The sequence below is a fragment of the Puccinia triticina genome, chromosome 15A, assembly GCF_026914185.1.
Source record: "Puccinia triticina chromosome 15A, complete sequence".
NCBI classification, from domain to species: domain Eukaryota; kingdom Fungi; phylum Basidiomycota; class Pucciniomycetes; order Pucciniales; family Pucciniaceae; genus Puccinia; species Puccinia triticina.
The window spans coordinates 2,596,913-2,620,410 of record NC_070572.1 but is presented as its reverse complement, the minus strand read 5'-3'; the positions used below and the strand labels follow the sequence as shown (position 1 = coordinate 2,620,410).

The window sequence follows — 23,498 nt, the reverse complement described above, 5'->3', positions numbered from 1 at the left end:
AAGCAGTCGGAAAAATCATCTGCAACATGCCTTTAATGCTATATGCCAGCAACACATCTGGAAACTTGTCAAAGCATTTCAATAAGCACATTGGATGTTATTTCACACTCTTGGGGATACCACCAAAAATTTCAAATCAAGAATATAAAAAGAGGCCATTTTGCTCAGTGATACAGAATCCTTTATAGTGAGACTGATTATTCTGTTCAGCTCAAGCTCAAGCATTCCAGGAGACCCACTTGCCGCCAAATTACAGAGACCTGGATCTTGACTAGAGATGTCCCCGGCAAACCCGTTGCGGGTACCGGCTATCCACTGGTGGTGGCTACCTGCCAGCTGGTGCGGGTGTGGATGTGGATGCCTAGCTCATGGAGCAGCTCTGTAGAATACTTGGAGCAGCACTGGAGCTCAGGATGTAAACGGGCTGGGTTCGGGTCGGAAAACAGTGCCCAAACCCAACCCAAGGTAAATGTTGGGTCGGGGCGGGTTGGGTCAAAATCTCAAACAGGCTGCCCAAACCCGAACCCAATTAAGGATGCAGCGGGTTGGGTCGGGTCAGGGTCGGGTCAGGGGTGACCTGAGCGTTTTGAGCCGTTGAATGAGAAAGGAAATAAAATTGTGCCAATTTCTAGCTATCTGGTCCTGGTGCATTCGTGTATATACAACAGGGGAGCCTATGAAGATAAAATCAAAGAAAAGATACTCAGATGAGCCAGAAACAATGAGAGATACATTATCAAAGTCATCATCTTTGTTCATTATGATCCCCTCTTCAGCGCGGATCCAGTTTTGCGCGCATGCAAGTGCTTCAAGAGTGTTTGGTTGCATTCGGGTTTGATTACTGTCAAGGACTCTTCCACCTGTGGAGAATGCTGATTCTGATGCAATCGAAGTCATTGGAGTCATTAGAATAGATTTTGCAAGTATGGCGAGTGTTGGGAATTGATTGGCATGGGCACTCCACCAGGTGAGGACCGAAAAATTAGCCGATTCAATGAGAATGGGTGGCTCTTGGAGATACAAGTCAAGCTCAGCCGTAGTAGATACCGATTGGGCCACCTTCTTCCTCTTGAGGTATTGCTCAAAGCACTGATCATCTTCATCAGCAGTAGCGTGGTTTTGAATGGTTAAGTTGTTTTCATTGCAATTGAGGCTCAAGTGACTTTTGGAGAAAGACTTGTTTTTGTTGCCAATCACGTCATTGAACCAGCGGGCAAGGGTTTTTCTGATTCTGTTGATGGTGAGTGTAGCTTGATCTTCGCCAACCTCTTCAGATAGAATAAATTCTATGCGCTGGAACTTGCAACGGGGATTGAAAACCTGGTTGATTGCCGTGAAGTCTTCCATTGGAAGCCAGTACTTGTCAAATTTTTCTTGCATTGGCTGGATCATTTTGATTATTTTGGGCAAGCCATTTTCTTGGGATTCTTTGAGCTGTTTGTCAATCTTCTTCATTGTTTTATAGGCAAGATGTGCAGTAGGGTATTGTGTCATTCCAAGTTTTAAAGTAGCTAAATCAAACAAGCAGTGAATGAAATGTCAGCTAATTGATCTGTGGGAATTCAATGATCACAAAGAAGAAATGACGTACCCGAGTGGAAAACAGACAAGAAATCCTTCATAGTTGAAATCTCCTCCCACTTGGTTGAGGTAGGACAATGAGTGTAGTTAGCGTCTTGAATGGCGAGCTGATCAAACGCTTCCTTATACGGGAGGGCCAAATTGATCATGAGGAAAGTGGAGTTCCAGCGGGTGGGAACATCGACCGATGGGAGAGCTTGCTGGTCCATTCCAACGAGATCGATTGCCTCCTTGAAGGACTGTTTACGCAAAGGGGTGCTCTTGGTGTAACAAACGCTGTCCCAAATCTTGTTGATAGCTTCCGAGAAGATCTTCAGGCCATCCTTCACAACCAAGTTAATAACATGCGCAAGACATCGGACATGGAAATAAATTCCTTTCATTTCAAGGGGAAGAATTCTCCGGGCTGAAATAGACGAGATTACGTGAGTGATTGCAGAGTCGTTGCTTGCGGCATTATCAATGGTGATAGATGCCACCTTATCCAATATTTTCCATTTGTTCATCACGTTGACGAGTTTTTCAGCAATAGCAAAACCAGTGTGAGGAGTGAGAAGCTCCTTAAAGGAGATGATGTGAGTCTTCAGCGTCCAGTCCAACAAAATAAAATGAGCCAAAATTACCATATAAGGTGACTGGTTAGACGAGGTCCAGAGATCAGTTGTTAAGGCAACTTGATCTACACCGGAAACCTCAACAGCTAGCTTTTCTTTCATAGAGTTGTATAAAGCCATGACTTCGGTCTTGAGGGTCGTTTGAGTAAAGAATTTGAACTTTGGTTGTAGTGATGCGACAACGGCGCGGAATAGCGGCTGTTTGACAAAGACAAATGGCTGTTTGTGAGCAATAACCATCTTGACAAGATGCTTGCGCGAGGTCGTCTGAGAGAATATCCAGTTGGTTGGTTTTGATCCATCCGTGGGTGCCAAGAGTTTCAACATGGTTTGCTTGCTGGAGGTGAGGTAGGAGCTGCAACGTTCAAGGTGACGCCATAGGTGCTTGGTGCCGTTGGAGCTCTTACCCTCGAGTTGGTCTCGGCAGTAATGACAGTGTGCCTTGGTACCCTGACCTGTTAAAAAAAGAAAATTATCAGAAAGCTTCAAAAGTGGCCCCCACAGACACAAAAACAAGGAGACTTACCGGATTCTTTTTTGGTGAAGTGCTCCCAAATGTCGCTTGTTGTCTTTTGTTTTTTCAAATTTCGACTGGTAGATTGAGATTCTTGCGCACTCAATGGTTCAGGATCCTTTTTGGTGGTTTTTGCAACCTCTTGAGTGCTTGGCGGCTGTGACTGACCCTTGGTGGTGACTTGGGATTGGGAAACCTTGATTGGAGACTCTTCATCAGACGAACTGGAATTCACCGCGGCCGGTTGTTTCCTCTTGGACCGTCGCATGGTTGGGACTTGGGGCAGGATGGGTGATTGTGTGACTGTGGGTCGAGGGGATATCAGATATCTTGGAATTAAGTCACCAATCAGCAATTACAGATGACTTAATCAGGTCATAGTTGGGTCATCGGGCCAACCCGAAATGGAATTGGCCTGCCCAGACCCGAACCCGATTGACAATCAGGTCTCGCCGGGTCGGGTCGGAAATTGGTTTTTCAGCTGTCAGGCTACCCAAACCCAACCCAAGACCCGCCGGGTCTTGGGTCGCCTCCGGGTCAACCCGACCCATTTGCATCCTGAACCGGAGCACAAACCAGAGCTGCATCATGTCACTTGCCATCAAGTGACTATATTTTTTCCTGGTGCACTTGTTGGCGGTCAGGGTGTAAATGGTTTGGGCCGACCCAAAACCAACCCGAGACCTGTCAGGTTTTGGGTTGGGTTCAGGCACAATCTCAAAGAAAATGACAGGACCCAAAACCAACCCAACCCAACTTGTAAAATTGCTGGGTTGGTTTTGGGCAGCCTCTTTTCTAATTGGGTCAGCCTTCAACCCAACTAGATTTGGGAGAAAGCCAGCGGGTACCCGGGTAATTCAATCCACACCCACCCACCACTTCAACTGGAAGGCCTGATCCCTTCCGGTTGTCAAGGTTTTACAGCCTTGGCAGCCAGAAAAACCCACCTGGTTGCCAAGTACACACAACCTCATTGACCAAGAGGGATTTCTTCTGGTCTTGGGGGCTTTATCTTGGCAACCAAAAGGAAAAAAATGCTCCAGTTTGCAGAGGTTGAAAATCCTTGTCAACCAGGAGGAGATTATCCTGGTCACAAAGGTAATAAAACCTTGGAGACCAAGATGAAATCATCCTGGTTGAAGAGGTAAATAACCTCAGCACGCAAACAGCTGGTAACCTCCAGGTTGCAGAGGTTACCTTGGTGTGTTACCTTGGCAACCAGAATTAAACCTTCTGGTCGCCAAAGGAACCTTGGCAACCAGGAGACAACCTTCTGTTCGCCAAAGGAACCTTGGCAACCAGAAGAAAATCTCCTAGTTGCCGAAGTTACCTCAGCGACCAGAAGGAAACCTCCTGGTTGCCAAAGTTACCTCAGCGACCAGAAGGAAACCTCCTGGTTGCCAAAGTTACCTCAGCGACCAGAAGGAAAACTCCTGGTCGCAGATGTCCTATTGCAACCAGAAGGGCTTCCTTCTGGTCGCCAATTCGCCAAGGTGAGTTTCAAGGAGTGGGATCCGCGGGTACCCGCTCAGGCCAGCAGGTACCCGCCAACTCAGGGTGTAAACGGGTTGTGTTTGGGTTGCAAATCAGCGCCCAAACCCAACCCTACATCTAGCATGGGTTGGGGCAGACTTTAAAATATGCTGCCTGAACCCAACCGAAAGTCATATTATTTTGGTTTGGGTCTTGGGTTGACCCAACCTACTAGGCGCCAAAAACCCCCAGCTTGAATGTTGGAGGCATCTTGGTTGGGTTTCAGGCTGACCCAATTGGAAATAGGCTGCCTGAACCCAACCCAATGATTTTACAAGTTGAGTTGGGTTGGGTTTGGGTCTTGTCATTTTCTTTGAGAACATGCCCGAACCCAACCCAAAAGCCCAAACTATTTACACCTGAACCGCCAACAAGTTCACCAGGAAAAAAATATAGTCACTTGGTGGAAAGTTACATGATGCAGCTCTGGTTTCTGCTCCAGAGCTGCTCCATGAGCTTGCAGGACTGCACCAGAGCACTCAATGTGGCAAAGTCAGCTGATCCTAAATTTTTCCCAGGAAGAGCTGATGCTCATAAAAAGCTGAGCAGTAGGCATTTACTGAGCCTGGGCCAAAGGTGAGCATTGGCTGAGCCTGGGCCACAACTGAGCATTGGCTATTCCAAGCCTGATAAAAATCCAAGTGTCAGCTGGACCAAAAATATTCCAAATCTGAGCATCAGCTCAGCCAACAATGGTCCAAAGCTGAGATCAGCTGGTACAATACTTTCCAAAAGATTAAAACCAGCTGGGCCAAGAATATTCAAAAGCTGAGGCCCCGTTTGGCACTGATATAAATATAGGTGATATCACTGCAAGAAAAACTCTAGAAACTGCTTGCAGTTGAGATGCAGCAAGCTTGAATCAAGCCTCAGCTCATGCTGGAGTCAAGCACCCCAATTCCATTCTGGTACACCTTCATTGTGTACCTTGTTCAGCATCCCAATGCTTAACATGCTGGAGTGCTCATGCAGCAGGCTGAGACAAATTTTCAAACTTGCACATGCGCATCCCCCTGAGCACCTTTTTATTTTCTTTCATAAAACACTCCATGTGCCATTGAATCCAGCCAGAATAACATAAAAAGGGCATGTACACATGAAAGGGATATGTACATATGAGAGGAATATGTACGCATGAAAGGGGAATTTGAGAAGGTGTATTAACACATAGAAGGGCTATGTACACATGATGAAAGGGGTATGCATGCATGAAAGGGGTATGTATTCATGAAAGGGGTGTGTATGTATGAAAGGGGTATGTATGAATGAAAGGGGTATGTGCAGTCAGGGGTATTTGCACATGAAAGGGATATGTAAACATCAAAGGGGTATGTAAACCTGAATGATGAAAGGGTTGAAAAGGATGTAAAAAAGTCAAAGGGGACATGTAAACATGAAAGGGTCATGAAAGCCTGATGAAAGGGGTATGTACATATTTTGAAAGGGATACATGCACATGAAAGGGATACACGCACATGAAAGGGATACACGCACATGAAAGGGATACACGCACATGAAAGGGGTATGTGCATATAAAGGGGTATGTACACATTATGAAAGGGCTGAATATATACAAAAGGAATATGTGCATATGAAAGCGGTATGTGCACATGAAAGGGGTATGTGCAAATGAAAGGGGTATGTGCACATGAAAGGGGAATTTTCACATGAAAGGGGAATTTGCACAGGTATCAACTCAGTATTTTGGAGCCTCTACTCAGTTTTTTGTACCTTAGAATCACTCTTGCATAAATTATGCAATGTGCATGGAAATTGAATCAACCAGTGCTTGATTCTTGCATGAGGCACAGCTTGCCTTGAGCTCTTGCATCTCAACTGCAAGCAGTTTCTAGAGTTTTTCTTACAGTGTATAATCACCGGTTAATTCAATAAAAAATAAAAAAAATTCAACATAAAGCCTCCAAATTATTTTGTAGGCAACCTACAGTGCTGGTCTCTTCAACTGTGAACCCAGAATCAACTTATCCAGCCATATTCAGCACCATACTACCATTATATCACTTCATATTGGTCAAAGGTGATATAATGGTATTATGGTGCTGAAGATGGCTGAATCAGTTGAATCTGATTTCAAAGTTGAAGATACCAGCACTGTAGGTTGCCTACAAAAAAAGATTTGGAGGCTTTATGTTGAATTTTCTATTTTTTATTGAATTAATCAGTGATTATATCACCTATAATCATATTGGTGCCAAACAGGGCCTGAGTATCAGCTGAGCCAATGCTGGTCCAAAGCTGAGCATTGGCTGAGCCAAGGCTTTTCCAAATCTGAGAATCAGGTGTTTTAAAACTATTCAAAATATGAGTATCACCGGAGCCAAGGCTGTTCTGCAGCTGAGCATCAGCTGAGCCAAGACTGGTCCGCAGCTGAGAATTTTCTGAGCCAAGGATGGTCCACAGCAAGAATCAGATGAGCCTAGGTTGGTCCACAGCTGAGCCAAGGCTGGTCAACAGATGAGAATCAGCTTTTACAGGAGTGATCAGAAGCTGAGCGTTGGCTGGGCCAAGATTGATCCAAAGCTGAAAATCAGGTGAGCAAATACTGGTCCATAGCTGAGCATTGGTGTTGAGGGAAACCAGGGACTGAACTCAAACTAGGCTGTTGAGACTCAAGGGATTGCCTTGAGGAGTGAATACTGAGTAGTATTTCAGTGAGGAACAGGGAAAGGAAGAGAACCGGTAGAGTCGTGGATATGATAGGCTTAGTATAAGCATCACTACATACAAGCATATGGTACCCAAAATAAGGGTAATCTAACAATTGGCTGGGCCAATGATAGTCCTAATCTGAGTCTAAGCTGAGCCATGACTGTACTAAAGCTGAGAATCAGCTGGGCCAGGATTGGTTCAAAGCTGAGCATGAGCTGGACAGCAAAGCTGAGCATGAGCTGGGTACCAAAGCTGAGCATGAGCTGGGAGCCAAAGCTGAGTATCAGCTGACCAGACATGAGGATTAGTGGTGCCCAGCCAAAATTGAGGACCTCCTGTGCAAATTCCAAAAGGTAAGTAGATGGCGGGGGAAGATGTGGTTAGATGTTGGGTAGATGGTGGGTAGCCCTTTGGAGATGGAATGATGTCACTTTTCATCAAGTGACTATTTTTTTTTTCCTGGTGGTGCGGATGTCAGGATTCAGTCAGAACAGGCTGCGGGTACCAGGGTGCAACGGAGCCATCTCTTATTTCTGTGTATGTAAACCACGGCAGTCCACCAATTTCACGTTAACAATTGTTTTTGCAGGCAGTCTGACCCTTCCCAACCCCGCCAAACTTTGTTGTTTGCCACTGTTGTGCTGCCAAGGTTTGCAGCCACCCTGTCAGCCAGTTGACAAACACTGTTGCATGTCTGACCCCCAGCAGGGGCAGGCCGTCGTCGTCCTGACCCTTGTGAGATACCTCTTACCTATTCCTGAGACATCGCAAGACAGCGTCCTGCGGTCGGGCTGCCGTGGTGTGGCAATTTATATAGGCTAGCAGTGTAGAATTTCTGCTCACTGCAGCACAAGCAGGAATGCAGTGGGGCAGCTGAGCAAATTCTCAGTCTACATATCCAAACAAGAGGATAAGCATGCATGCTTATGTGTCTCATATGTAGGCTGGGTGGAACCTTGAATGTACTGCTTAGAAAGCACACGGAAATTCAGCAAATGGGGAAGCTGGGGGACCAAGGACAAGGGAACTAGGGTTCAAGACACACTTCAAACACACAGAATTAGCCAAACGGTTGGAGTAGGACTTTGGCGGGGCTCACAAACGGATTGGCAGCAGAAGTGGATGACATTGGGGCGGATGCGCCAGGTAGAGACTGGGGTCAGTGGCAAACTAATGACTGTGGCAGGGGGACTAATAACTGTGACAAAGGGACTAATAACTGTGTTGGAGGCACTATTCAATTTGGCGGAGGGACTAATAACTGTGGCATAGGGACAAATTACTGTGGCAGAGGGACCAATAACTGTGGCAGAGGGACTAATAACTATGGCGGAGGCAATTAGCAGTAGATATGACCAAAAGCCCCAGCTGACTCAAAATTATTTCTGTTGGTGGGCTACTGCCTTGCAGCTAAATTATTTAGTACAGATTATTTAACTTGATGATCCAAAATTTGTTGCACTTTGCAGCACAGTAGCTGGTTCTGGCGGATATCCTTAGTAGGAAATCTGCCAAATTAGACCCCCAGTGGCACGTGACTTTCCTAGGGTGTGCTACTGCCAAGAAGCTCAAGAGGTGCTTTTCAGCGGTATTTCTGCCCACTGTAAAGCTTTGGGAGGCTTTGGGGCACCATAGCTAATGCTTTGGCGGATTTCCTTAGTAGGAAATCCCCAAAATTAGACCCACAGTAGCACACCCATTTCATGGGATGTGATACTGCTGTGCAGCTTACCATGTGCTCTTAAGAGCACTTTCTGACTGCTGTAAAAGTTTGGGGGGCTTTGGGCCCCCCAGTGAGGAGGTATAAATTTTTCTTTATTTTTTGGCATTTTTTGTGAAATTAAAATTCCGACTCCCATTCTGGATAGCGGAATTAATTTTACGACTACCAAAATCCGCGCGGGTCAAACTTTGGTCCCGCGGACCCGGGGTGGACGTCGTGAGACGGTCCCCGCGACGTAAACACGTTTTGGGAGTCAATAAATTAATTTATGGGAGTCAATTTTTCAACTCCCTTTTTTTATTAAACATTCTTCATAAAAACCTCACTTTCCTGAGAATTGAAAGCTGGAGCTGAGCTTGGAGCAGGAAGGAATGGGAATCCACATGGAGCTGTAAGAAGATACAGCCCGTCAGGTTTTTTTTTAGATCATTGACGGCCGCAATTCATTGCATCCGACTGGCGGGCTTGATACAGTGTAAGCCCTGAACAATCTGCCGGTCACTCGTCTCAAAAATGTAAAAATTCAAAGGGCCATGGCCACCGGATGGACTGCTGAGTTTTATCCATGTTTGGGCATGGGAAGGGCTGGTTGTAGGCCTTTCAATTGGTGTAACAGGCCTCCGAAAATTCCCTCTGCAAGATAGGGAACAAGTGGAAGCAAATTCCTCCCACCTAAATTTCAAAACCGCTCACGCCAAGTCAGGGATTGATGGGGATCGAGCGGGAACCGGCGAGTTCCCTCCGGTCCATGCAGGCTGAGAGTGGGGACTCAGGGATCAGGACAAAGAGCCGAGTCATGCGCAAGTCAGAAGCTGCGCATGACGGACGCCTGGTATATAATCACCAGCGTCACGAAGCGAGACAGCGCAGTGTGTGCTCCATCTCTTCCTCCTGATCGCAAAAGACAGTCCCCATCTCGGGCGTTCTTCTTTTTTAGACACCTCCCACCCGCCCCTTTTTCTCTTCTAGATGAGAGGGTTTTCGCCTGAAACCCAACTCCTCCATTGAGAGCACACATTCCTACTCTTCCCTCTGGTCAGGGCGTCGTGGGTAAGACAAGTCACTCTTCCCTCACGCGCCTCTCCTCCCGCACTCGTCGCGGGAAACTGACTGCGGCGCTACCCGCAATCCAGTAGCCCGCGGCGAGTACCAGAGAGAACGCAAGCCGGAATGGATACCCCACAAGCCCCTCTTTCAGAGGCTCGCTCCGCGAGAGGCGCCCAGCGGTGTTTCACCCGCCGCCCTCTGAAACGAGGGGCTTGTGTTAAGCTAGGGCGGGAGGGACTTGTGTTAAGTTCGTGGTGTACATACAACAACCACAAAGTTCAATAACCGAAGCGCGGCGCGGTGGCCCTGTGCCGAGCAGACCTCCCCCTGCTTCGAACATGTAGTGGACGTGACAAGTCGGCGCTTTCATGTTTGTTTGGTACAAATGTTATTTATAGCTTGAAACTAGTGGATACTAGGACTCACTGCCTAAGGCTTGAGGAAGTAATATACACCCAGTCAGCTTGCTCCGAAAGAAAACACGGCCTTCGGCATGAGCAGGAAAGCCTCTTCACCTAACATCAGCCACCATTAAACCTCATTCAACCAATTCATCGCTTCTCCTCACCATTTAACCCTACACAATGCAATTCCCCACATTTAGTGCCCTGTTTCTCTCGATTTTCAGCTGCCAACTAGTATTAGATGTCACTCAAGCGATGGAGATTTTCAAGGATGGCGATGCTGCCATTGCGGCGGGAAGCTCCTCGGAATACGGAATGGCTTCCCCCACAGTCGCTACAGCGCATCAACTTCGGCATTGGATGCCCCTTGCACAAGCTCCCTATGTCAGGCAAGCTGTCGAAGAGTTCCAGGAACATTTTGACCGTCTTTTTCAAGGTGTGTATAATACCCCTACTCTCATTCCATAGTTAACTCCCCCATATTCTTCTCTCTTGTTTCTCTTTGCATCATGTCCTGCACAACAACACAACAAGAACTGAGAATCATTTTCTTCATTTGAATCTCTAGGACGTTCTCCAGGTAGGCCTCGGGATTATTCAGCACCGCACTCTAATCCAGCAATTGAATCATGGTTTGCCAAGAAATTTACTGATTGCCATTGTATCCCGCTATGCCTCTCTGCCTAGCATTACAAACTCCAGAGGACGCAGACGAGGCGACGCGTGAGTACTGATCCATAGCTTTATGGGGCAACTGCGAGCAGGAAAAAAAATTGCTAAGATTTTTCTGCTGCGCTGGTGTTGGCCGTTTGGCTCGTGTTCCCGGCAGTTGCTAAGCGCTACGCCACCAGTAAGTGAAATTTTCCACCAAACATATCTCAGAACTACCAAATTTAATCCTACATAGTTCCAATCATTCCTGAAAGTGATGCTAATAATCAAAAATTGGTTCAGTCAACATCAAGTGGGAAACGTTGGATGAAGATGACCCACTCAGGCTGTTCTTTATACAAACACAAGATAAAGATTATCCACGTGAATATCCATCTTGCTTAATACAACTTGGGTTCAAAAAAATTCTGGACACCCAGGATACCCCAGATGTACTAGTCAAGGAATGGCTTGCAGTTCTTGCCCATACTGTAAATCGAGGTGTAGTTGCGACATTGAATGTGCGCTGCTCTGCCTTGTATGGCCTCTACAGCCTATGGTTGAGGTATACAAAACTTAACAGGCTTCTCCCTCACATCAATGGAATGATTAGCTATGTTGTTGGCATTCACAAACAATGTGCTTTTGATAGCGTACTATATTTAATATGGGACGAGGGTTTGTTGTCTCATCAATTATCTCTCCCTGGTATATTGTCACACTAACGATACCACTGAAACCTCTTTACCAAATCAGCAATCACGAATCCATTCTTTGGATTTGGAAAAGATCTAAGTTACTAGAATGAGCTATCTAAAACGCTATCTCACACCTAAATCTATTGATCTTAACTTTCCGCCAAAATTGAAATCTTACTGCTCAGTGAACCGATCTATATTTGTGGGAATCATCGAGGGCGATCCCCAGCTTAAACGTGCAATGTATTCATCCGCGCGCAATGGTTGGACGTCTCTCAACACCCTCTATGATCGATTTGACTCTTCATCGGCTCATAAAAGAGTGGCGACCCTGGCTATATTGTATCATCTGATCAATGTAGATCAGACGGAACCAGTGCTCATGGATATGCTCAAGAAGTTTGGTGGCCGCAGCGATCTTTTAAGGCATGAGCCACTTCTCATTCAGTTCATTATAAAAGAATTCAATCTTGCAGATCTTCTAAAGCATCGGCCAGTGCTCGTTTAGTACATTGTAGACCAATGTTTTGGAATTTCACATTTCTTTCTCCTTTCTTTCCCTTTCCCTCACCTGTCACTCACTTCATTACCTCGAGATGAATATTCATTTCAACTTCTGTCCCACATATTGTCCCTCAGTTTTAAGAGATTAAATATCTTGATTGATTAGAATTGAAAATCATCTGTTCTCTTGAACCGATCCCTGAGACCATCTTCCAGTCTCTTGTAGTGAGTTGCCTTTTTCCTTCTCACAAGCTAGCAGTCTTAGCCCTCTTTGAAGGGCTTCTTTGTTCTGTTCTCAGCCTTGAGCTTTTTTCATCAAGGCTTGTTCATCCCTCCTCCCTCCAACTCGGAGCCATTTATAATCAAGATTAGTGCAACCTTTGTGAACTAGCAAAGATCCTTGAAGATAATCCTTGGATGAAGATGGCTGAGGTCAAGGACCAGCTTGCGACCTCAATCTCAGCATGCACCACTCGCCGCCGAGCTCATGAATTAGGTTTCAAGAACCAATTTGCCACAAAAAATGCTTGCTTTGTGAACTCCACTGTCGACGCTGGCTCCAATTTTCCAAACGCCACAAAGATTGGACCCCAAGCGACTGGAGGAAGATCTTGAGGACAGATAATTAATCATCATTTGAGGTTGGAAAGAACTCCAAACAAGTCGGGGTCTGGATGAAAAAGGATGCTAAATATGATCAACAGAACCTAGTCCCAACCTTCAAATAATGCCTCCGCCACAGTTAATAGTGCCTCTGCCACTGTTAATAGTGCCTCCGCCACAGTTATGTTGCAGAAGCATTATTAACTGTGGCAGACGCACTATTGATTGTGCCGGGCACAAACTTTGAAAGAGGCACTATTAACTGTGGCAGATGCACTATTAACTATGGAGGAGGCACTATTAACTGTGGCGGAGGCACTATGGCAGAGGCACTATTAACTGTGGCGGAGGCACTATTAAATGTGGCGAGGCACTATTAACTCTTGCAGAGGGGCTATCAACTGTTGCGGAGACACTATTATCTGTTGTGGAGGCAATTAGTAGCAGATATAACCAAAAGCCCCTGCTGCCTCAAAATTATTTTATGCTGGTGTGTTACTGTCTTGCAGCTAACCATTTGGTTACAGAGTATTTTATTTCATGATCCAAAAGTTTGGTGCGCTTTGGGGCACTGTGGCAAAGGCTTTGGCAGATTTCCTTAGTAGGAAATCCGCCAAATTAGACCCGCAGTAGCACACCCCTTTCCTGGGGTTTGATACTGCCAAGAATTTCACCATGTGCCATTCAGAGGCTATTATGCCCACTGTAAAATTTTGGGGGGCTTTGGGGCACTGTAGCTAAGGCTTTGGCGGATTTCCTACTAAGGAAATCTGCCAAATTAGACCCACAGTAGCATACCCCTTTCCTGGGGTGCGCAAATGCCGTGAGGCTCATCAGGTGTTATTCAGAGTGCTTTATGGCCGCTGTAAATTTTTTGGGGGATTTAGATGCCCCAGTGCGGAGGTATGAGTTTTTCTTTATTTTTTGTCATTTTTTGTGAAATTAAAATTCCGACTCCCATTCTGGAGAGTAGAATTAATTTTCCAACTCCCAAAATGCGCGCGGGTCGAAATTTAGTCCCGCGGACCGGGGACAGACGTCCAGAGGCGGTCCGCGCGACATAAACAACTTTTGGAAGTCAATTAATTAATTCATGGGAGTTGATTTTTCAACTCCCAATTTATATCTCCCATGTAAACAATAATAACACTCTTATCAGCTGATTGTCGGTCAATAATTACTATTCAGCTGGGCTCAATCTTCATCCACACCAACAATTTTTCTTTTTGACTTCTTGGAAGTCTTGCTGGAATCAATCATTTCTTCTTTCCATGAGGCCAGGATCCCTTCTTTGATCATATTATTCTTAGAGTAGAATCATTCCTCTACTGATTGAGCGGGCTCCTAGTCAATGCTGCTTTGAATAAACGTAATTGCACCCAAAGCTGAATGCTCTCCCAACACCGACGGATGTTGCTAAAAACAAAAGAGAATTCAGAAGGAAGATCTGCAAAGAAAACAGAACATCTTGAACTCACATGGACAGTTTAATACGTCCAGCGCCATATCAATAAGGCCACCATGCATGTTCCCAGATCTCTTCTGGTGAAGCCACCACCTGATTGGGTTCACCGGTTTGATTCTGTCAAGGATAAGTCCTCCTGCTAGCCAGACATCTAATGCATTGGTTGGGAAGTTTCCTCCTTGGGTGGAAGCAGCATTGCCCAGGCCTGCAAGCATACTTGTCCTGGGCTGTGATGAGATACAAAAAAAACTCCAAAAAAGCAAGCAGGTCGTTCATGGAGATCTCAGATGATTGTGACCTACCTTGGAAGCCCGAGCTGGGACAGTCTTGGGATTGGTTGGTTGTTTGGGCTTGTAAATGGAAACCCACATTTCCCGCGCTAGCCGTATGGCTTCAGCAATCCATGTGGGTTCCCATTTTGCCAATTTGAAGTACTCATCCTTGAAAGACGGGTACATCAATTAAAGAGAATATTAAATGTTAGAATTCAAATGACAAGGGAAAAAGAGAATTTTACTTACAAATAGAAATTTTGTGCAGAGGGGATGAGTTGGTTGAGCTGTAGTACTTGTTTGTAATTTTCAATCCATGTTGACAGGCATTTCTCAGCACTGGAGGATAATTTTTATGTGCGCAAAGCACCAAATCCAGTTTGGCTCACCCCTAAACCTTGGCATTTGAGCTTCTTGAGCTGCTTCACCAAAACCTTGTTGTTTTTTTGTGTTGTTGCTCACAAGACCTCAAATCTAAACAATAACGTTTTTTTGTATCAGCATTGATCATTAGAAATGGAAAGTGTAAATATAGAATAAATCTTGGCTCACCCAATCCTGAATGCCAAACTTATCTGAAACTAAAGCTACTGCCTTGGCCAAGTACTCACCCATTTCAAGATGGGCATCAGGTACCCACGGCGGGTACCTGGCACCCGTCAGGCGGGTACCCGCCAGGCACCCGCCAGGCAGTGTCAAGTACGGGTCTGGGTGCCTGATTTTCTAGAAAAAAGGGGTTGGACCCGGGTACCTGCCTTCTGTACCCGCGGCCTTGGGTGGCCCCTGGCCCAAGAATGCCCCAGTGGACCCGGGTACCTGAACTTAACGCAAGTCCCTCCAAAGGAGGAACTTGTGCCCAATGTCCCAGATTTGGCTTGAGGCTTCCCAGCCAATTTTCCAAATTTCTTTTTGAACCCATGTATCACCTGGTACAACTCTGATTTCCTCACAGCCTCTAGTACCATTAGAATCAGAATTTGTTTCTACATATTATTGTGTTTTACAAATGACAGCTACCCATATCCCTTGGAAAAGAATTGGATGTGAAAAATACACCTGAGAGCCTATATCCGGCCCAATGTTCCCCGGATAGCCTGCCCGGCCTATACACATGAAAATACAATTTGACATCATATGTCATTAACTTTCTTGGGAATTCTGTATTCAACAAGACCTGTCACTGTTAAGTCCATACTGAACAAACCCGTGTCTGACGTTGACCTTTGGATGATCCAATGGCTTCATTGCATTCCTCAAGACAGCCCCTCACAGGAATGGCCGCTGAGAAGCGAGCTTGTGACAAATTTACTTGAACAAAATGTGTATAAGAAAGCTGAGAACCAGGGCTACAATATGGTATGGAAGGCTTTGGATTTTAAGCTGAGGAAAATCTGTAAAAGAGATGTAAACACAAAAATCCTGATTTTCTGTGGAAATGTCTCTCAGCCTCAGGCAGAGATTGGAACTTGGGTCCTAAGCCTCTCCTGCGGAGACGCTTCGCGCCTCCTTGGAGAGGCTTATTTAGTTAAGCTCGCCCACTTTCCTTTTCTGATCATTCCAAGCGGAATGATCTACTCAGAAAAATCCATTGAACTTCCTGGATGTCCAGGAAGCTCATTGGATATGTAGCTTCATCTGCAGGGCTGTTTCAGCCCTGTCAAAACGTGTATCCGTCTCCGTTTGAATTTTGTGCAAAAATAGAACGGAGTGGATGCCTTTCTTGCCTGTCCTTGAAAGGACGGGCAGATACAGCCTTGTTGATTGTTCCATGCGGAACAATCTGCTTATGATAATCCATTGAGCTTCCTGGACATCCAGGAAGCTCATTGGATATGTAGCTTTGTTGGCATGGCTGTTCCAGCCCTGCCAAAACGTGTATCCGTCTCCGTTTGGATTTCATGCGAAATTTGGGGAGGAGGAAAGGGGCCCTGGTTGGAGCTGGGAATCCACTGACAACACTGCCAGGGGACACCCAGCTCCACAACACCGCCTTGACCTACATACCGGGGTGAGGCACCAGGTACCAATGCAGGAAGAAAAGGGTCAGTGGGAAAACAGTGGATATTGGGAAGGAGTTGCTTGGCTTGGGAGGGCTCCAAGTACCCGCCCGCGGGTTGTGAGCCCGCCTCCCACGAACTCACAAGGACAATCACGGGAATGTCACAGATCCTGTCCCGGCAGGACTCTTAGACCTCGACCACCCGCACCCTCCTAGCTCAGCAGGGAAGAACTAACCACTTCCCCTGAGCTACGTAAGCCTTGGCCATTTCCCTTCCATATCATCCTTGTTTCCTCATTTTCTTCTTCAGTTGTACATAGGAGGGAAGAACTAACCACTTCCCCTGAGCTAGCTCCCCTTTGCAAATTCAGAGATACTGTGGTTCTAGAATCCCTCCAAGGCATAGTTGCCTTGTCCCTGCCCAGCCCCAAACCAGCCCTTGCCCCGGATCCAGAAAGATTCACCCCAGACCCAGACCAGTGAAGAGGACCATCACGGCCTCTTACATGGGTGCTGGGTACCTTTATTATTTATATATATTTATGCTAGCAATCAACTCTAAGGCCCCGTTTGGCACCAATATAAACATAGGTGATATAATTGCCGATTAATTGAATAAAAAATACAAAATTCAACATAAAGCCTCCAAATTCTTTTTGTAGGACTCCACTGCTGTTTGGCCAAGCATCATTGTACATACAGCGGACCATAAATACATATTTCCACCCTACTGTTTGGCCAAACATTACGGTGGACTTGTCACGCAAGTGACAGGGAAGTGATGCCTCTTCACCAAGCAAACCCAGGCACCCCCAGAACTTCTCCCCAGTGACAAGTGGACTGAGACTAGTGCCCAATGAGCCCAGGGATGACCTGGATCATCAGTCAAGATTTGGGATCAGATATAGCACCCGTGTGAGCCTGTCACAAAGGGGCTGGTCAGAGAGCAAGGACAAGAGATGGCCATTTGGCACCCATTGGCAGCTAGTCTACCCACAACCCTTCAGAAGGTTCCTGTGAGCCCTTGCAGGTACCCATGGCCAGTGCAGAGCTACTTACTTGAATTTTGACTAAATTGGAACAAACTGAACCCCCCATATGTACCTGCAAGGGCACACAGGTACCTGCTGAAGGGTTACAGGTACTTGCCAATGAGAGCCAAATGGCCATCTCTAGCAAGCACTGAATAGAGAATATTACTTAAACATGCTCCACAACTGCAATCTTCCACCATCATACTTCCCATGCATAGATCAACCTTGATCCAGGCAAGATTCACCATTGAGCCCAACCCAACCACCAATCAACCTTGCTGAAATTCTAATCTATGTATTTGCTGGCACATGTTGGTTTTATGATTCCGTCTACTGCTGCACTTATGCGGCTAGAATTTGGGGTCTTACCTCATGGGATCTCTCAAAATCATCACCATTTTCCCATCCAGAGTTTGTGACTGTAGCCCATGACATGAGCCCAGAGCCTAGTAAGCCTTCAGATACAATTCAAGTTGATTTACACTGGAGTCACAAATTGGCCAAGGTGGAATTTTTCTTTTCCACCATATTAAGTTAGAGATAAGATCAGCCTTAGTTGGACATAACATCAAAAAAATTTTGAAGCTTGAATTACACATGCTACCGCAATTGACGTACTAAAGGGTTGCAGAAGAAAGTCACAGTTTGGCACTCTCTAGAGAGTGCCACACTTTCTTCCCTGGTGAAACATGTATGACTGAGCTCAAAAAATGTATGAATGTTTCAAAAATCCAGGAATTTTGGATAGTTTTATGGTGTTCAAAGTTGGTTTGCATAATTTTATGCATGCATAAATCATAAAATCATAAAAATATTTTGGTTAGGAAATTTTGCATTACACAATCAGACAGTCATATCCCCTGCAAAAAGGACTTTATGATTTTATGATTTATGCATGCATAAAATTATGCAAACCAACTTTGAACACCATAGTTGTTGTTGGGTGTACATATCCATAAACTGCAGGACACTTGCTAATGAAACTATGTATGTTTATTTATCTCCAGCCTGTCATTTTCTTTGGCCAGTGTGCTGGTCTAGCACACACAACAACCTCATGCTGCCATCTTCCCCTCCTGCAACACAAAATGGCCTTGAGGAGGCCCTGCATAAGCTCATGCCAAAACCAGCTGGGGAGGTGGATTGGGAGGCTAATACTGGTGGATCTGCGCCATCAAAACACCCCTGGAAGTTCCCTCAGGGAGGCCCATATTGTTGTAGTCTGAGCAGAGGATATATTAGTGCCCAGTCAGAGGGGTAGTACCTTCTCCTCTGGGCTGAGCTGCAGCTGACTATGGGACATAGGTCCTGTTGCAGCTGAGACCAAATGTGGTGAGGATGTGAGAAAAATGCCTTGAGGAAAAAAGATCAGAGGCGGAGAACAAGGACAGGGAAGCCCTCAAAGAGGGCTAAAGCTGCAAGCTTGTGAGGAGGAAAAAGGCTTCTCACTACAAGAGACTCACAGGGTCTCAGCAAAAAGGCACAGAAGACTGATGATCTAATTTCTATCAAAGCATTGGATCTATATGCTTTTAAAACAGCAGCCAGGTTGTGGGAAAGAAGGTGTGACAATGAATATTCTACTGGAGGGAAGGAATGAGTGACAGGTGAGAGAGAAAAGACTGCGAAATTTCAACAGGTCCACCACCCACTTCCCCCTTGGAAAAGCTCTAAGAAGTCTGGCAGGGGGCTCTGACTGCATACAAAAATGAGTGACAAAAGTGGTAGAAGCAGATTTGAGAAAAAAAGCTAACTTTTGATTGGGGTTTTTTAAATCAACAAGTGTGAGGGATGCAAATCCAACAGTGGCAGGGGAGTTGGGAAAATAGCAGACGGGAAGTACTTCATTGGGGACCAGGTGAGGCTCCTTGTGCACATTCAAAAGAGACCACCAAACCTTCAAGAAAACCCAAGCGTAAAAACTGCTAGAAGACAGCCAATGAGATTCTAATCAGAGAAAGGATTAAGAACTCGGGTATGCCGGTTGACGAGGAAGAAGTGATGAAATGTTGAGTGAGAATTGGCGGTTTCTTTTATTTTTTGTTGCAGAGGTTAGAAGCCCCGCGAGAGTTGCCCTCCTCGCAATCCCGGATTACAGGAGATTTTGGGTGTTCTGGGGAGGCTTGGGTTGGGTGTTCTGGGGAGGCTTGGGTTGGGTGTTCTGGGGAGGCTTGGGTTGGGTGTTCTGGGGAGGCTTGGGTGTTTTTAAGTCTGGATGAATCAACTCCCTCAGATTGGAACACAATTTCTCGATTGCCACTTCAACGTCCTCAGGGTATCCCGCTTCCGCGCGGTCCGGGTCTTCTCCTTTGAACATGGCCGCCCGTATATGGGGAGTCGAGGACCATGCTATGTCACGGAGGTCTCGATACGTGATCCAGCCTTGCGCAATCTCTACTTTATTGGAAATTCGGACCAGCTCTTCAACGTGGGCGGCACCTGGAATTGTGTTGAAGTTTGATGACTTATAGTGCTCCTGGAGTTCATGAAGAATCCTGTTATGTGTGCTATCGGGATTGCCTTCGATCGGCTTCACGGGTCCTGCTTGATAACGTTTGTCCTGTCTTACCAGGGTGCTACTATCACCTGCTCGCGACAAAGGGGGTTAATCGGTGGGATTGTTGAGTTTGAAACAGAACGTAGATATTATAATTTACCTCCGCGCTTCGAGCTTCCACGCTCGATGCCCTGCTGCGCCTCATCTTGGCTATTAAACCGAACGACTCCGTCATGACTTGCCTCCGCCATATCACTTGCCTCCGCCATATCACTTGCCTCCGTCATATCACTTGCCTCCGCCATATCATGATCGATGATCAAGTTGCCGGCTGAGTGCTCACGATCCATAAGATCTGGTCGGGGAATGCGCCGAAATTTGCCAGGAGTGCGAGCCGTTGCTTGTGCGAGAACGTGCCGAAATTTACGCGGAGAGCAAGTCAGCCAAAATGGAGAGTGAAGAAAGGATAATAGAGCAGGAGACGCAAGTTACTGAAGGCAACATCCATAGGAGCAGAATCCATTGGAGCAGATAGTACCAGATCACTGGCCCCCAGCACGTGGAGAGCAATGTACAATGATGATGTCTTGAACATCATCATGATTTCTTCCCAGTAAAGAACAAGGTAAATTAGTGGTAAAGAGTGAAAAGCTTGCTCAGTAATTTTTAATGAGTCGGCCGAAGTCGTTGTGGGGCAGATATTTACGTTATGTACCCAGTCCCCCAAGGCTGATGTCTCCTAGCTTGAAACCAGAGTTGACCATTTCGGTTATGAGACGGCTGGGGGAAATGTTGCAAGTCTGTATGCAGAGAAACATACATACATACAAATTCAATGGAGGAACATGAAAGAGTTTTTGGATACATATAGAAATGCATGCATGGTATACAAGTGGTTTTTGGACGTGGAAATGGACAATGAAAGTGGGGCACTTTGATGTGGCCCCTTCGTTGTTGTGGGCTGACATCGTCGACGGATGGACATTGATTTCAGGCGAGGCCACACAGCACTCGGATTGCTGCCCAGTTTCTTGGTTGTTTCTTGTAGTGGTAAATAGGTCTTGGACCTGAGCTTGACGGATCTGATGGTGAGATCCCTTGACCAGCAATCGGGTGGCTTTTGTGAGCACAGGACGGTGGTTCTGTGGGGGAGGGGGGTGAGTGTGGATTGGAGGGTTTAGAGGACGGGATGAGCGGCCCTGGCTGGCTCTGGGACCTCACTCGTCTTTACGAAAGGGGAAACCTCCAACACCAGTCTCCTTCGGCGACGCTTCGCGCCTCCTCTGAGAGGCTTAGTTAAGCTCGCACCATCAGTGGATGTGGTGTTGCACTCACATACAGGTTGGAAGGGGCGCCGCTAGAGCATATGGCTGGCTTGTGATGCAGCGTTGGATTTCGGGGCAAGGGCTCAAACGACGAATTGGAAAAGGGGGGAGTACATATACGCAAATGAAGGCAGCAGATGGGAAAGAGGGAAAGCCGAGGGGACCTCGTGGTCATACAATTGGGGAGAAGCAAACGCGGGCATCTATGGAGCGACTGCGATGACCCTGTTTATGACGAGGCAAGACTCTTGGGCGGCTCGGACGCAGGCTCGCCGGTCGGAGTCTAAAATAGCAGTCAGTCAGGGGTGAGTGGATGGGCAGACGGGATTGAGTGGGGTGGTGGAGAGACTGACGACATAACAGGCATGCGCGCCGCCGTCGACCATGAAGTCCGTCCCGGTCACATAGCTGCTGTCCTCGCAGGCGAGGAACAGTGCACCACGGGCCTGCTCGACCGCCTCGCCGAAGCGGCCCATGGGCAGATGGACCACCCGGCGCTCGCGTTTCTCCGGCGTGTTCAGGAAGTCCATCAGCAACGCTGTCCCCACCCAGCCGGATTGTGGTGTCAGCTTCCTCTCGAAAAAAAAAACCACATCATCTGGGCTCGAGCAACTCACGCGTGCGAAGAGGACCTCTACATGGCATAGAAAGAAGAGCCGGTCAGCTTGGGTGTGTCTTAATCCTTGCTGTGGACTCCAGCGGTACTCACGGACATAGCGCATTCACTCGGATCCCGTCTCGGGCGTGGACCATGGCCAGTTCCCTAGTCATCGCCAACACGGCGCCTTTGCTTGCGGTATCTGTGTTTTTCGAAGAAATCAGTCGGCCATGCTAGTGTGATGAAGGACAGAGGAGGGTACGGACAGGCGAGTTGGGGAGTCGCGGCGCCGAGCTTGGCCACAAAGCTGGCCGTGTTGATGATGCTTCCGCCCCGCTTCAAGCCCTTGCCCTCATCCACCGGGTTGGCCAGCATCGCTTGGATGCCGTACTTGCAGCCCCACCAGACCCCTTTGCAGTTCACACGCATCGTGAGGTCCCAGATCTTCTCCTCCGTCTGGACGGCATCCGAGTCGTCGGGGTGCATGATCCCTGCACTGATGCCACAGACCATTCAGCTTGTTGCGGGGTGGGAGAGGAACAGGGGACGGACGTACTTGTTGAAAATGACGTCCAAGCGGCCGCCGACCTCGACGGCTTTATCCACCAACGCCTTCACGTCCTCCTCCTTGCCCACATCGCATTGGAAGGCCATAGGCGCCGGACACTTGTCCGCGGAGGCGACCAGGATCCTAGCGACGGTTCGGGCGGCCGCGAGAACGTCGATGTCGGCAACGATCACCTGACAGCCTTCCGAGGCGAACAAAAGTGACGACTCCATCCCGATCCCGCTTCCTCCGCCCGTGATCACCGCCACTCGGTGCTCTAGTCTTCCTGGCATCTTCGAAGCTGGTTTTTTTGCAGTGGTGAGGTGTTCCAGTGGCTGGATAGTGATACGATGTTGGTTGCAGGTTTCGAAACTGGCCCCGTGGGGCTACCTCGTCCGACTCCGCGGCGTGGGTGCAATTCATTACGGCATGCTTCCCACCCCCACTGCGTTCTACTACTTATTACTTCTGATCAACAAGTTAGGGTGTTCAAAATTGCTTTTTAAATATCATTTTACATAAAATCATAAGATTTATCAAAGTTTTGAGAGGCGCTTGAAATGAAGGGAACCCTCAACTTTCACCCCATCAAAAGTTTGGACATGTAGATCTTTTGATTTTATGTAGAAAGTGGTTTGCAAATCAATTTTGAACACCAAGTAAACCACTACATAAACCAATCAAACTGATAGCCGAGAAAAACGCCGTAAATTCAGCCAACAAAACCAACGAAGGGTAGTTACGTTACGTTGCGTTATCCGCGCAATTTTGGTAACGTAACTACCCCCGTTATCCGGGGCCCCCCGTTACTTTACTAGTAATGGGGTCATTTCAGGCCCCGCGCGTAACGCATTTTTGAGGCCCGTTATCGCGTTATCCCCCGGATAACGCAATAACGGACCATTTAAGGCTTTTTAGCCTCATTTTTTGCCCATTCTCAAGGGCTCCGCGCGCCCGGATAACGCAACAAGCATAAAAAAAACCGCTCAACATGTTGCAATAACGTAATTGCACTGCCGTTACGCGTAACGCGTAGATAACAACAAAAATTTTGTTACGTTACCGTTATCTACGCGTTACGCGTAGCGTAACTACCCTTTGTTGACAAAACTGAATCCCAGCGTCAGGCGGTCACCAATCATACACACAAAGGAAGCTGCAGTATAGCTCAAAATGTACACGGAGAGATAAGAGTACTGGTGGGACATTTCCATACAGC

The 23,498-nt window shown here is 46.9% G+C and overlaps 2 protein-coding genes across 2 annotated transcripts; one reads left to right on the top strand and one right to left on the bottom strand.

Moving 5' to 3' along the window:
• Positions 1–10,266: 10,266 nt before the first annotated feature.
• On the top strand, positions 10,267–10,944 carry PtA15_15A257 (uncharacterized protein; the record flags this gene model as incomplete). Its single annotated transcript, XM_053163445.1, has 4 exons — positions 10,267–10,522; positions 10,655–10,666; positions 10,774–10,809; positions 10,916–10,944. 4 exons carry the CDS (start codon positions 10,267–10,269, stop codon positions 10,942–10,944), a joined length of 333 nt encoding a protein of 110 aa, XP_053027420.1.
• An 8,460-nt stretch (positions 10,945–19,404) lies between these two features.
• PtA15_15A256 (uncharacterized protein) lies at positions 19,405–22,572 on the bottom strand (the record flags this gene model as incomplete). The annotated part of the gene is made up of 4 exons (XM_053163444.1): positions 19,405–19,751; positions 21,848–21,934; positions 21,999–22,228; positions 22,289–22,572. 4 exons carry the CDS (start codon positions 22,570–22,572, stop codon positions 19,405–19,407), a joined length of 948 nt encoding a protein of 315 aa, XP_053027419.1.
• Between the last annotated feature and the right edge of the window lie 926 nt (positions 22,573–23,498).